Source organism: Notechis scutatus, chromosome 8 (assembly GCF_049901735.1).
Source record: "Notechis scutatus isolate UNSWTSFEM ecotype Mainland chromosome 8, rNotScu1.2, whole genome shotgun sequence".
NCBI lineage: Eukaryota > Metazoa > Chordata > Lepidosauria > Squamata > Elapidae > Notechis > Notechis scutatus.
In genome coordinates this window covers 13885299-13898253 of record NC_142016.1, presented here as the reverse complement: position 1 = coordinate 13898253, position 12955 = coordinate 13885299, and the positions used below count along the sequence as shown (strand labels likewise).

The 12955-nt window shown below is 45.4% G+C and overlaps 1 protein-coding gene across 10 annotated transcripts in view; it reads left to right on the top strand.

Annotated features, from left to right (window-relative positions):
• Positions 1–12955, top strand: part of LOC113417625 (mitochondrial peptide methionine sulfoxide reductase-like) — a 93030-nt gene that overhangs the window by 44621 nt on the left and 35454 nt on the right. For 4 of the 10 annotated variants that reach the window (XM_026676113.2, XM_087970715.1, XM_087970717.1 and 1 more), the window contains one exon: positions 10071–10985. The exons of 1 other annotated variant lie outside the window; for it this stretch is intronic. In XM_026676113.2, the coding sequence (XP_026531898.1) occupies positions 10071–10229 (159 nt within the window). In that variant the 3' untranslated portion in view covers positions 10230–10985. Of the gene's footprint in view, positions 1–9692; positions 9866–10070; positions 11319–11374; positions 12630–12955 lie in introns of those variants that run through there. 5 more of the 10 variants (XM_087970712.1, XM_087970711.1, XM_087970710.1 and 2 more) reach the window with 4 other exon arrangements.

The window sequence follows — 12955 nt, the reverse complement described above, 5'->3', positions numbered from 1 at the left end:
TTTTGTGTATTTGTGATGTTGTGGCGTAGGACTCTGTTTCTTCAGCTGCATCACATAAGCATGAGGTTTCAGTATCTGCTTGGAAAATCGGGTAATGCACAAATCAGGTTTTTTATTTGCAATGTCAGAATGTGAGATTCACCAGGTGTTCAGCAATGTTTCTGCTTGCACTGCTTTGGGCTATCTTATTATTTGATTTGTACACTGGTTGTATTGCCTAATAAAGTACCAAATTAACACCCTCTCTCTCACCTCCCCCATTTCCTGCCCCTCAGCAGCCTTTCCTAAGCTAATATCCTTGAGAGTGATTCCACAGTCAAATTTGTTGATGGCAGTGAATGATGGGTTGTGTAGCCCAATCAGCTGGAGACTGTGGGTGTTGGATGCTGCAGCCCATCTTTTTATATAGGGTACCAGTTTGTCTTTTGAAAAAATAGTGTTGTCAAAGAACCTTAATGATAACCATCTTGTAAATATTCACACTGTAAGCTGCTCACAGTTACCTTGAATTGTGAGATGGACAGGCATATAAATCAGATGATAGATAGATAGATAGATAGATAGATAGATAGATAGATAGATAGATAGATAGATAGATAGATAGATAATTCAAGTCCTTCAGCATAGTAGCCCTCACTGAAAATAAGTTATAATGAGCCACCGTGGCGCAGTGGTCAGAGTGCAGTACTGCAGGCTACTTCTGCTACCTGCCAGCTGCCTGCAATTTAGCAGTTCAAATCTCACCAGGCTCAAGGTTGACTCAGCCTTCCATCCTTCTGAAGTGGGTAAACTGAGGACCCAGATTGTTGGGGGCCATAGGTTGACTCTATACACCGCTTAGAGAGGGCTGTGAAGCACTGTGAAGCAGTATATAAGTCTACGTGCTATTGCTATAAGCCTGCGAGAATCGTAGCTGTTCTTTCATACAGAGTTCCCCTGTTGCTTCTGCCAATGAAATTAAACATCTGCATGGTAGATGAACTGCCCTGGCATGAATCTACCTGTGACCCAGAATGTTGCTGTCCATTAGGGAAGGGGGAAGTGGTGTCCATGATGGAACATCATAACTGAAATCAGACTCTGGCTGTTTGGAAGATTTTGACAGACATATCACATCATTCTTTTCTGACAGGTTTCCTTCTAGTGGCCATTAAACATGCTAAGATATTCCCCACCAGGGAAGGAGAGAAAAAAAATCGATAGCTCCCCTCCACATCCCTGAGGACAGGAAGACAGCATGCTGCCTCTAGGAGCAATCTGTTATTTATATATTCTGTTCCTCGGTATGGCTTAAATACCAAGCACTTGGTCTCTGCTCCTTGCTCCCTGCAGAGACCCCTAGAGCTTTGCTCATCCCATCCTCTGGATGTGACAGAAAGAAATATCTTAGCATTTATTGATCACTCCAAAGGGGACAGACCTCCTGTTTGTCCAGATCCATCTGGGATCCTGTTTCTGTAGTTCAAAAATAGTGAGGTTTTCCTCCAAGGAGGTGTTTCCCTCTCTTACATGCTGGGAGTTTTGCAGGACTGGATTGGAAGGAGACTAAAACCAAAGCATTATTTCCAAACAATTGCATTTGGTGTTCAAATGTTAAGGCAGGGGCCCTTACTTCCAATTTGCATCCCTGGGAACTGAAGTTTGAAGCCACCTTTGAGTTGAAATTCTGAAGCTGTTAAGGAAAATAGGCTTCCAATTCTGTCTCTTGTTCTTCCTGGCCTCTGCAGATTCAGCTAGAGGTCTGAAGGACAGCTGTGCTCATGTTTGCCTAACCTGTTTATTCAGGCTCTTCAACGGGAGAAGGTATACTGGTTTCTTGCAGAAGGTCCATGATCTCTGGCCAAGGGATCTTTCCTGGTACTGCAGTTTGAGTTCCTCTTCTATAAGAAATGTCAGGGGATGAATTTAGCGATGGATGGATGGAATCTATCCATCCATCTATCCGTCCCATGCCCAAAGTGGCAAATTGGAATTGTATATCTTCTCCATTGATCAGCTAGGAGAGCTAATATACCTTCTGAGCAGGGACAGTGGAGAGAAGATTCCTTAGCGCTTCAGGATGAAGGATGCAAGGTGGAGAAGACCTTTGCTTTTTCTCTGAGCCTTACCCAATTCTTCCCTGCTACTGGAGAACATTTGAGGAGAACTTGTAGGGGTGTTGAGCATCGGTGTTGAGTAGGCACACACTATAGCCTGGAAGTAAGACAAGAAAAGGCTTTGCTTGGAACACCTTTCCTCACCCATCATCCCCTACCACTTTGCTTCCTTAGGATGGATTTAGCAGAGACTGGCTGAGCCCTCCCACCTCCTTCTCAGCTTGAGTGGGCTGAGAGAGTATGTTGAGAGCTCTAACCCAACTCTATTAGAAAGCAACCGTAGAACCCTTTTATAAATACAGTGGTACCTTGGTACTCGGCTGCTTTGAAACTCATTGAATCTGGTACTCAGTGCATTTTGACCTGAAAATTATGTTCTGGTACTCATCATCTGTTTGATACTCAACGCACAAGCTAGGACTTGTCCATGTTGGCTGCCTTGTGACTCACTACATTATTGCTTATGGGAAAAAGTTGTTTGGTACTCTTCATTTTTGGTAGTCATCGCACCTCCCAGAACCAATTAATGTTGAGTACCAAGGTATCACTGTATAAAGAACGTATGTATTTTGGCCATATTTGCATAACAAGCCAAACTTATGAGCCTAGAAAGTGCCTTCACACAATCTGCCAAAATTGGTTAATTTTAATTTCATTTGTTTTTTCAGAGTAATCATGTATAATACTATTAATGTGCAATGTCCAGTACTAAACTGCCTGGTTTTGAAATTGATATGGTGTGCCTACATAAATAAGCAGAAATAAGCAGTATTTTCTTCAAACAGGGCTGGAATCCTATATTTTCAAAAGCAAGAAAGGTGTCAGGTTTCCAAGTAATGAAAAAGGGACATGGGAATTGAGTAACAAAGCTTGGATTAAAACACAAGAGGGCCTAACTCAGAGCCATCTAAAAACACTTGGTTTACCAGAAGATATTGAAGCTTCAGGTCCTCTGCTTGACTTATTCGGAGAAAATGTTTGTGATAATATCTTATCACAATAATATAATATAATATCTAATATCTCTGATCGTGATTTAGATATTGGCCATTCCTCTTGAATTAGAAACAGTGAACATTCCTAGGAGTGCCGCTTCGATCATTGCAAAATTTCTCAGATTGTTTAAGAAACAGGAGAAGGATGTTGTGTGAATGCAGCAGTTCACGCTCTGTTAGAAGCCCCAGCAAATCCCCTTCCTTCCTTCCTTCCTTCCTTCCTTCCTTCCTTCCTTCCTTCCTTCCTTCCTTCCTTCCTTCCTTCCTTCCTTCCTTCCTTCCTCTTCCTTGTCTTTCTTTCTTTCTTTCTTTCTTTCTTTCTTTCTTTCTTTCTTTCTTTCTTTCTTTCTTTCTTTCTTTCTTTCTCTCTCTCTTTCTTTCTTTCTTTCTTTCTTTCTTTCTTTTCTTCTTTCTTTCTCTTTCTTCTTTCTCTCCCCTCTCTTGATGCAAAGCTGACTTCCACTGCTCTTTTCCTGCCTCAGCGTCTCTGCTGACGCCAAGCTCATCTGGGTTCCAGTTAATTAACCATGTTGTCTTATCGGCTCTCTTGCATACATCATCCAGCCTGCATGCGAATTAACTCTGCCTGCGATAAGCCTCATTGTACTTAGCCCTGGAGAGCCACACGCTTCCTTCTCAGACATAAACAATCCAGCATCCCTCAGCCAAAAAGCCTCCTGAGCTATCCGCGATTCCTTGAAGTGGCCCATTAACTGCATGGTTGAAAAATTGAGCCGCGTTTCCTTTCTCTCTCCACTCGAACGTCTCCCAAGGCCAGCCTCTCCCCCAATCATTCGACAGGTAGTCCTCAAATTAACCGTGGTTGGTACCAGGATTTCTGTGGCTAAGCAAGGCAGTTGTTAAATGAATCGTGCCCAGGTTTTTTTTTTTGACCTTTTTGTTTTGTTTTGCTCTGGTGGTTAAATGAATCATTGCAGCTGTTCAGTGAATCCAGCCGTCCTCACTGACTTTGTGTCAACCCTGAAGCCATTTCTGGAGCATGTTCAGGGCTGCCACAGCTACGCTGCTTGGACCTGTGGGAACTGGGCGGGGGGAATATAGATGGCTGGGGGCTTGTAGCCCAAATATTTTTTTTCTCTGGGGAACCAAGGATGTTCTTACCAGTGTTGAGGAGGTGTGGATTGAACCCAACTGGACTTGGGGCTGTGGCTGGATTGGACCATGTGGTGGACATGGGGATTGTGGGAGGGGGTGGAAGAACTTTGACTTTTAATTTGGGTGGGGAAAACCAGGGGACCTTTAGAGAAGGGTTTTCACTAGATGTGTCAAGATGACATGCCTAATAAACAGGTGGGATTCAAAAAATCCCAGCAACCAGTTGCTGGGTGGGCATGGCCATGATGGGCGTGGCCTACTGGAACTTCCGGGAGGGCCCTTTTCCACTTTCCCAAGGGTCTGGAGGTTTCCTTGGGAGGGCGAAAACGGTCTCTCCCGTGCTCTGGAGGCTCTCGGGAAGCCGGAAACAGGCCGGTACTTCCAGAAAGCCCATTTTTCTCCCTCCAGAGCATCCGTGGAGATCGCGCACTTACCTGCATTGAAAATGAGGCCACGTGGAGACTCCTGAGAGGGGAGGGGCAGGTTGGGTGAGGCCAGCCAGTCAGTTCAAATACTGGTTCGGCGAACCAGATGAAAATTTAAACATCTGGTTCGCCCGAACTGGTCTGAACCGGTAGAATCCACCCCTGCGAATCAATCTGTCCTTTGAGGAACTCCTAGGCCTCCGAGTTTTGATTGCATTGGGTCTGTTACTTGGAACCCTGACCCTTTGCTTGTTGGAAGCCAGCTGGAAAGGTTGCCCATGGCAACCACACGATCCTGGGGCGCTGCAATTGTCGTAAATGCATGCTGGTTGCTAAGCACCTCAGCTTTGATCACATGACCACAGGGATGCTGCAATGGTTTTAAGTGTAAATACTGGTCGTAAATCACTTTTATTTCCCAGTGCTGTTCTAACTTGGAATGGTTCATCCTAAAGGGATGATTGTAAGTCGTCTCCTCTTTCTGCCTCTGCATCCCCACTATTCCTCAGGAGAGGAGATAAAATCAGGGGTGGGCTTCAAAAATTTTAGCAATGGGTTCTCTGCCCGGTTGCTGGGTGGGCGTGGCTATGGGGGGCATGGCCTAGTCGGCCTCTTGCACCACAGCAGGGAGGGGGCGTTTTTGCCCTCCCCGGGCTCCGGAGGCTTTCCTCAAGCCTCCAGGAGGGCGAAAATGGCCTCCCTGGGCTCCGGAGGCTCTCTGGAAGCCAGAAACAGGCCCATTTCCGGCCTTCCTGAACTCCCAGGAGGCCCGTTTTCCACCCTCCCTGAGCCTCCATGCGCGCCCTGCACTTACCTGCATCCAAAACAGGCTGTGTGGGGATTCCTGGGAGGGGCAGGGTGGGCAGGGCCAGCCAGGAATGGGATTTGGGGGTTCTCTGAACTGCACAGAATCTTAGTTAGGGGCTCTCCCGAACCCCTGCGAACCCCCAGCAGCCCCACCCCCAGATAAAATCATTTTCACCTGGTAGGGGCAGATGGCAAAGGGAGAAGGTGGTGGGAGGATCCCACCAGTCTCTGCTAAACTCATCCTATGGAAGCAGAGACACTGGGTGGCATTTTTGTGGTGGTGCCTTTCTAGACCAACGGCCTCCAACCTTTCAGGCATCAGGGACCGGTTCCGTGGAGAGAGAATTTTTCCGTGGACTGGAGCGGGGAGTGGTTTCATGTGCTGCCTGCATGCTGTGGATGGGGCTTTGCTTGTTTGTGCGGCCCGGTTTCTGGCATACCACAGGCCAGGGGTTTGGGACCCCTGTTCTAGACCAGTGGTCCCCAACCTTTTTTGTGCCACAGCCTGGTACCGGCATCACAAAATGATCCACAGCCCAGTACCGGCATCAGCACGCATGGCAAGGCGAGCCAAGCAACCAGCCAGCCAGCCAGCCGTCCCCCGTTTCTCCCCGCCACCTTCAACTCCTCCTTTGTACCTTTGTCGATGGGCTTCGGGACGGCTTCAGGACGGTCGCTCGGCTCGCTTTGCCTTGGGTGCTGAAAGAATCCTCGCGCCTTAGTTTTGTTCGAAGCCGCCCACCCCCTTCGATGAAACTCCATTTTCCAACCAGAAAAGCTCACCGGAAGCACTTTCTCATCAAAACAAGATGGCGGCGCCCAGCAAACCGGCGGCCCGGTAGAAAATGTTCCACGGACTGGTACCGGTCCGGGGCCCGGTGGTTAGGGACCCCTGTTCTAGACCTTTGGATGGATGGAGAGAAATGGTATTTAGCCTTCCGTCCCAGGGAAGACCCAGGGAAGCCATGCATTTAAGAAATGGGGGATGGAATGGTATGTGGAAATGGCCTTGGGAGACAGGAGAGCTGCAGACTGGACAACAGGTGGGTAAAAGATTATCTCAGCTCACAGAAGGAGGGAGGGCGGGGAAAATTATTTCCTTAGTTTCCTGGAAAGTACGAGGGAAGGAGGGGAGAAATTAGTTGAATCTTGCAAGATGCCGTTCATGTAACCTTGCAACAAAGAGCCAACATTCCCAGTTGTGCTTCTCGTCAAGGCTGCCTTGAAGGGCTAACAGGGGACTAGCTGCCAATGGTCATCTAAGTCTCCTAGTGTTTCGTTCATAGGCTGTAATGAAAAAAATGGTTTGCCGTTGCCCAAGTATTATGCTCTTCCCCCACACAGCAGTTCTCGAGTGAAGATGGGAAGACATCAATACGGAATAGTATTAAGAGCCCAAAGGAAAAGATGTAAAGTCTATTTTACATGACAGTTTTGGTGTATTTCTCTCCTGAAAATGGCTGGGGAACGCTGAGAATTGAAGTCCATACATCTTCAGATTGCCAAGGTGGTGAAAAATTAGAGAAATGGTGGAAAAAGCAGTGTGGAACTGCTTAAGCAGAATAACAGAATGACAGATCTGAAGGGAGCTTAGAGATCTTCTAGTCCAACCCCCTTCTATTCCATTTCAGACAAATGGTTGTCCAATCTCTTCTTAAAAATTTCCACTGTTGGAGCATTTACAACTTCTGGAGGCAAATTGATTAATTGTTCTGTCAAGAAGTTTCTCCTTCATTCGAGGTTGCTTCTCTCCTTGATCAGTTTCCATCTGTTGCTTCTTGTCTTGCCTTCTGATACTCTGCAGAATAGGTCGACCCCCTCTTCTTTATGGCAGCCTCTCAAATCCTGGATACTGCTATCATCCCACCCCTAGTCCCTAAATTTGTGATTTGCTAGTCCTTAAATTTGCAATTTGGGAAATGATCTTGCCCGCCAATAATCATGATGCCAAAATCAAAGCACGGGCTTTGATTTAAGGATGCCACGAGGAAAAGAAGCAGATCCTTTGAAATGTCCATCTCGAAAGTGGAGAACGTTTTTCCCAACTATAATTCAGTCTCTCAACATCCTGGAAACCCTTCTGGGGGCAAGTTGTTCCACTGATTGATTGTTCTAACTGTCAGGAAATTTCTCCTTAGTTCCAGGTTGCTTCTCTCCTTGATTAGTTTCCACCCTTTGCTTTTTATCCTGCCCTCAGGGGCTTTGGAGAATAGCTTGACTCCCTCTTCTTTGTGGCAACCCCTGAAGATATTGGAACACCACGATCATGTCAACCTGTATCTAAGACCGATACTTCCAAACAAGGCTTTTATCTTGCAATCTCCAAGAATCACCTTGCAATCTCCAAGGTGATTCTTGGAGATTGCAAGATAAAAGCCTTGTTTGGAAGTATCGGTCTTAGATACAGGCTACAACGGCACCGAAGAGAGTGAATTATGATCATTCTTCACATTTACAACCATTGCAGCATCCCCATGGTCATGTGATCAAACTTCAGCTGCTTGGCCATTGGTTCATATTTATGACAGTTGCAGTGTCTTGGGGAATCACGTGAGTCCCCCTTTTGTAACCTTCTGACCAAGAAAGTCAACGGGAAAACCCAGATTCCCTTAACAACCGTGTTACTGATTTAACAAGAGCAGGGATTCTCTTAACAACTGTGGCAAGAAAGGTCGTAAAATGGAGCAAAGCTCACTTAACAACTGTCTTGCTTAGCAACAGAAATGTTGGGCTCTAATTGTGGTCGTAAGGCGAGGATGACCTGTACAGTATGGATACATATTAGAAGGAGATGGTGTGAACATCCAGATACATGGATTGCAGATTTTGGAAGAGTTGGTATTGTTGGTAGAAGTCAGGATCATACCAGCAACAATTACTAGTGTTCCATTATGCTACCCACCCCATTGTGAAATATTTACAGTCCCCTCACATCCCGGACACAAACTGTTTCAACTCCTACCCTCAAAACGATGCTTTAGAGCACTGCACACCAGAACAACTAGACACAAGGACAGTTTTCCCCCGAACACCATCACTCAGCTAAACAGATAATCCCCTCAACACTGTCCAACTATTTACAAAGTCTGCACTACTATTACTATTAATCTTCTCATCACTCCTTATCACCCATCTCCTCCCACTTGTGACTGTATGACTGTAACATTGTTGCTTGTATCCTTATGATTTTTATTGACTGTTTCCTAGTATGATTTGATTGCTTATTGTACCCTATGACTATTATTAAGTGTTGTACTTTATGATTCTTGACTCTTGACGGATGTATCTTTTCTTTTATGTACACTGAGAACTTATGCACCAAAGACAAATTCCTTGTGTGTCCAATCACACTTGGCCAATAAAGAATTCTATTCTATTCTATTCTATTCTATTCTATTCTATTCTATTCTATTCTATTCTATTCTATTCTACTCTATTCTACTCTACTCTACTCTACTCTACTCTACTCTACTCTACTCTACTCTACTCTACTCCTATCTTTTTTCCTTCTATCCTTCTGAACTCTGAATGAATACATCTTACTGAAACAACCTGGAAGCTTTGGAGAAAGGAACTCTGTAAATAGACAGGGATCTTGGAGGCCCTCAAGTGGCCACATAGGCCGTGGCAATCCTTCTGGCAGTCGTGTTTCAAGTCAGAAAAGATTCCTTAAAAACTATTGAAACATAGCAAAACCTTAGGAACAGAGATGGGGAATGATGGCCCTTTTATGACTTGTGGACTTCAACTCCCAGAATTCCTGAGCCAGCTACTCCATTCCCCAAAAACTGGGAAAATCCTTCCTGCCCTACAATACCATGGATTGCAGTTCACACTTTTCCTAGCCAATATGCAGAGCCACAAGGACCAGAAGCTTATTTTCTCTTTATGAGTGCCCGCTTTTCTTAAAAACATTCGTTCTCTTTCCCAACACTGAAATTCCAACATGAATGGGCTATTTGCAAGGGGGAGGAAGAACTTTGAAGTTCTTTCTTGTGTGAACCCTAAAAAGTAAACGTCCAGGTTTTTGTCCAGGTTCTCTCACTGGTGAAGTCAGTAAAAGATCCCTTTTAAATGGAAATATTTCAAATAAAACATAAATTAAATGATTTTCCTTGTCTCGGGATCATAAAAGGGGTTTAGCATACTGAGGCTCTTATCTAGAAGCCACACCTGGCAAACAGTGAGGATGGAGAGTGAAGATAAGCTACAAGGGTCTTTAGTGCTCTCTGACCTTGGCTATTTCCTTGCAGATGTCTACGGAGATTCTCAGTCATCCAGGTCATGGTTGTCCCAAAGTCGCTTTTTCAAGAGGCAACTGGACTTTCTGGGTTGTTGTTTTTTTGAAGATGTCTCACTTCTTATGCAAGAAGTTTCTTCAGCTCTGACTGGTTGGTGGGGAATGGAATGCTAGCACTGATGATGTTACCTAGTTTGGTAATGAAACCGTCTTCAAGAAAGCATCCAGGCTCAGAAAGCACTAAGGATCCTTCCTTTCGATCCCAAGCTACCAATATTTTATTTTATTTGTAACCTAGAAGTAAAGAACTTAAGCACGGTTGACCCTGCAGGGGGGACAAGATTTCAACCTGTTCTTTCCTTGAAAGGCGTTTCTGTCTCCTCTTTGGCAGGAGCTGGCTAAGAAGCAACTGGGGCCAATAACGACGGAGATCTGGGAGGCTGGCGAATTCTACTACGCCGAAGATTACCACCAGCAATATCTGCACAAAAACCCGGATGGCTTTTGCGGCCTGCAAGGCACCGGCGTGGCCTGCCCCATAGGCAAATAAGAGCTCCCCAATGGGAGTATCCTTGGGAGCCACGGTAATCATAACCCTTGAACAGTTACCATGGCAACCGGCGGCCTAGCATTTTCGTAATTCAACTGTGATTTAGCAACGGGGCGGGGGGTGGGGGGGCTTTGTTCCTTTCTTTTATGTCTTGTAGGTCCTGGTTAAGGTTTGGGGATCAGGGCAAAAAATGGGCAGCCTGCTGGATGAATTTTATGAATGTTACTGCTTTGTGTGGGAGGGTGTTAGATATAATTTCCATCCAAGGCAGATGTTTGGGATCACCTGACAAGGTGCTGACAAATACACATGCCTTTATCCCTTTCCTTGTTTCTCTTACCATCCCCAAGAAAGCGGATAGAGCCAGCTCTGACTCCTCCATCTTCGCAGTGGATTTGGTTATCTAGCACGAGTAGTCCTCAACTTACAACTGCACTTGGGACCAGAATATCCATTGCTTAAGCAAGACAGTTGCTAAATGAAGCATGCCTGATTTTACGATCTTTTGCCATGGTTGTTAAGCGAAACACTACAATTAACTGAACCATGCAGTCGTTAAGAGAATCAAGCTTCTCCCATTGACTTAGCTTGTTGGAAGCTGGATGAAAAGGTCACAAATGCAGGTTTCCATGAAGGTCCCATCACCCGACCGTGGGACACTGCAACCATCTTATTATCTACCTGTCAGTTGCCAAGCTTTTGATCTCGTGACCATAGGGATGCTGCAAGAGTCGTAAATACAAACACTAATTATAAGTCACCTTTTCAGTGCCTTTGTAATTTTAGCTGTCCACTAAACGAATGGTTGTAAGTCAAGGACTATTGTGTTAGTCCAAACCCACTTCCCTATCTTGCCCTCTCTTGGGGGCTTAGAGGAAGAAAACTCTGCAGACAAGAACTTCGCTCTTTTGATCTCGCGAAGGACCGGCGCTTGCGATGAAAATCTAGCTTTCACTCTACCCTGAATCTACCTCAGCCCATTGGATCTTTTGATACTCAATTCCTCCACGAGGTGCTTAAGGGCTGAACAGATCTGCAGCACCCCTTTTGGCATGAGATAATTTCCCCACCTCTCTTCATTTTTTTTTTTACAAAATGCATTTGAATGTCATTTCTCTTTTTAGTTGCATTCGCTTGCCTTTCAGGTAATGAGATGTTTTGTGTCCCACAAGAGCCAATTCTTTTGGACAACAGACAATTGTAAAGGGTTGGCAATTCTCTGGGGGAAAGCCCTCCTTTGGTGGAGCCTCTCATTTAAAATGTATACACTATTTATCACAGTAAATATCCAGTATCAAATTACTTGCAAGGCCAATTCAGTTCTTTGGGAGGTTTTTTTTAACATTTATTTAAGTAAGTAGAGATAATACTGTTTTATGCAGCTAGGTTGGAATCTGATGTCTTTTTTTTTTTAATTTGAATCCTTAATCAGAACAAAATGGTGCCACGAGAGACAGGATCATCCACTTTGGGGAAACTCAAATATTTGCAAAAGTATGAAGTATCTTGGAGTAGGAAGGACTTTACTACACAGCTGGTGGTTTCGCCTCACTGCTTACATGATAAACCACATTTTTGTACAGTAGGATGGGCGGGCAAGTCAGCTTAGCTTCCTGCCCTTGAACCAGCCAGCTGGCCAAGGTAGAGCACCAAAACTGGCAGCTAGCTGGCACCCTTCGCCCTTCATTGCTCTTCTGTTGGTTCATGTGCTTTTCTCAGTGGGGTGTAAAGGAGACTCCAGTGGGCTTCCCTGTGAAAGGTGGCGGGGGGGGGGGGGAGGTTGTAGTGGAACAGCCATGTGATGGAAGATTTGCCACAATAACCACAGTGCCTTTGCATCTCAGGAAGAGAGAGCGATCCCAAGAGAATCCTCATGGAAACAGACTCTGCTGCAACACTCAAAAAAATTGTAGCAAAACTCTGGGTGCAACTTTCCCACTGGCACAAGAGTTGAGTCAACTTCTGAAGCTCTCCGGAAACGGCACAGATTCGTGGGGGCTGTGCAAAGCAAAGCAAATCAGCCCCAGAGCCACACACGTAGTCCTTGCCTTATGACCAAATTGGGACCAGAATTTCTGTTGCTAAGCAAGGTCATGACTGAGCCTCACCTGCCATGTTTGCTAGGGCGGTTAGCAAATCACTGCCATTGTTAAGTGAATCACAAGTTCGTTAAGTGAATCTGGAGTTCCCTATTGACTTTGCTTGTCAGAAGCTGGCTGAGAAGGTTGCAAACGGGGACGACCAGACTCCGGGAAGCTTCAGCTGTTGTAAATGCACACTGGTTGCCAAGCACCCAATGTCAGGGTTCCAAGTAGTAGATCCATAGCAAGCAAAACTCCCAGGCTGGTAAGATTCCTCAAAGAATAGCTTTATTAGAAATATCATATTGGCACAGATCTGGTGAAAACCGACTCTGAAGTCTCCTGCCAGTTTTCACCTAATTAAAAGTTTTTCTACTTTCTCAAAACAGTCAGTCACATGATCCAAATCACAGTGCAGACTGTTAGCTGGGTAGTATCACTCCATCTTCCTCCATCCAGGTGTGAGAATGCCCTTGGTTCCCAAGAGAAAATACTTTGTTTTGGCTACAGAGTCCCTTCTATCTCAAGTCCCCCCCCCTCCCTATCCCCCACTTCCAACACTGTGGCAACACTGAAGCGGTAAAAAATGGCTTCGGTCAAGTCAGCTTCAGGGTTGACACCCAAATTTTGACTCTGGGTATGTGG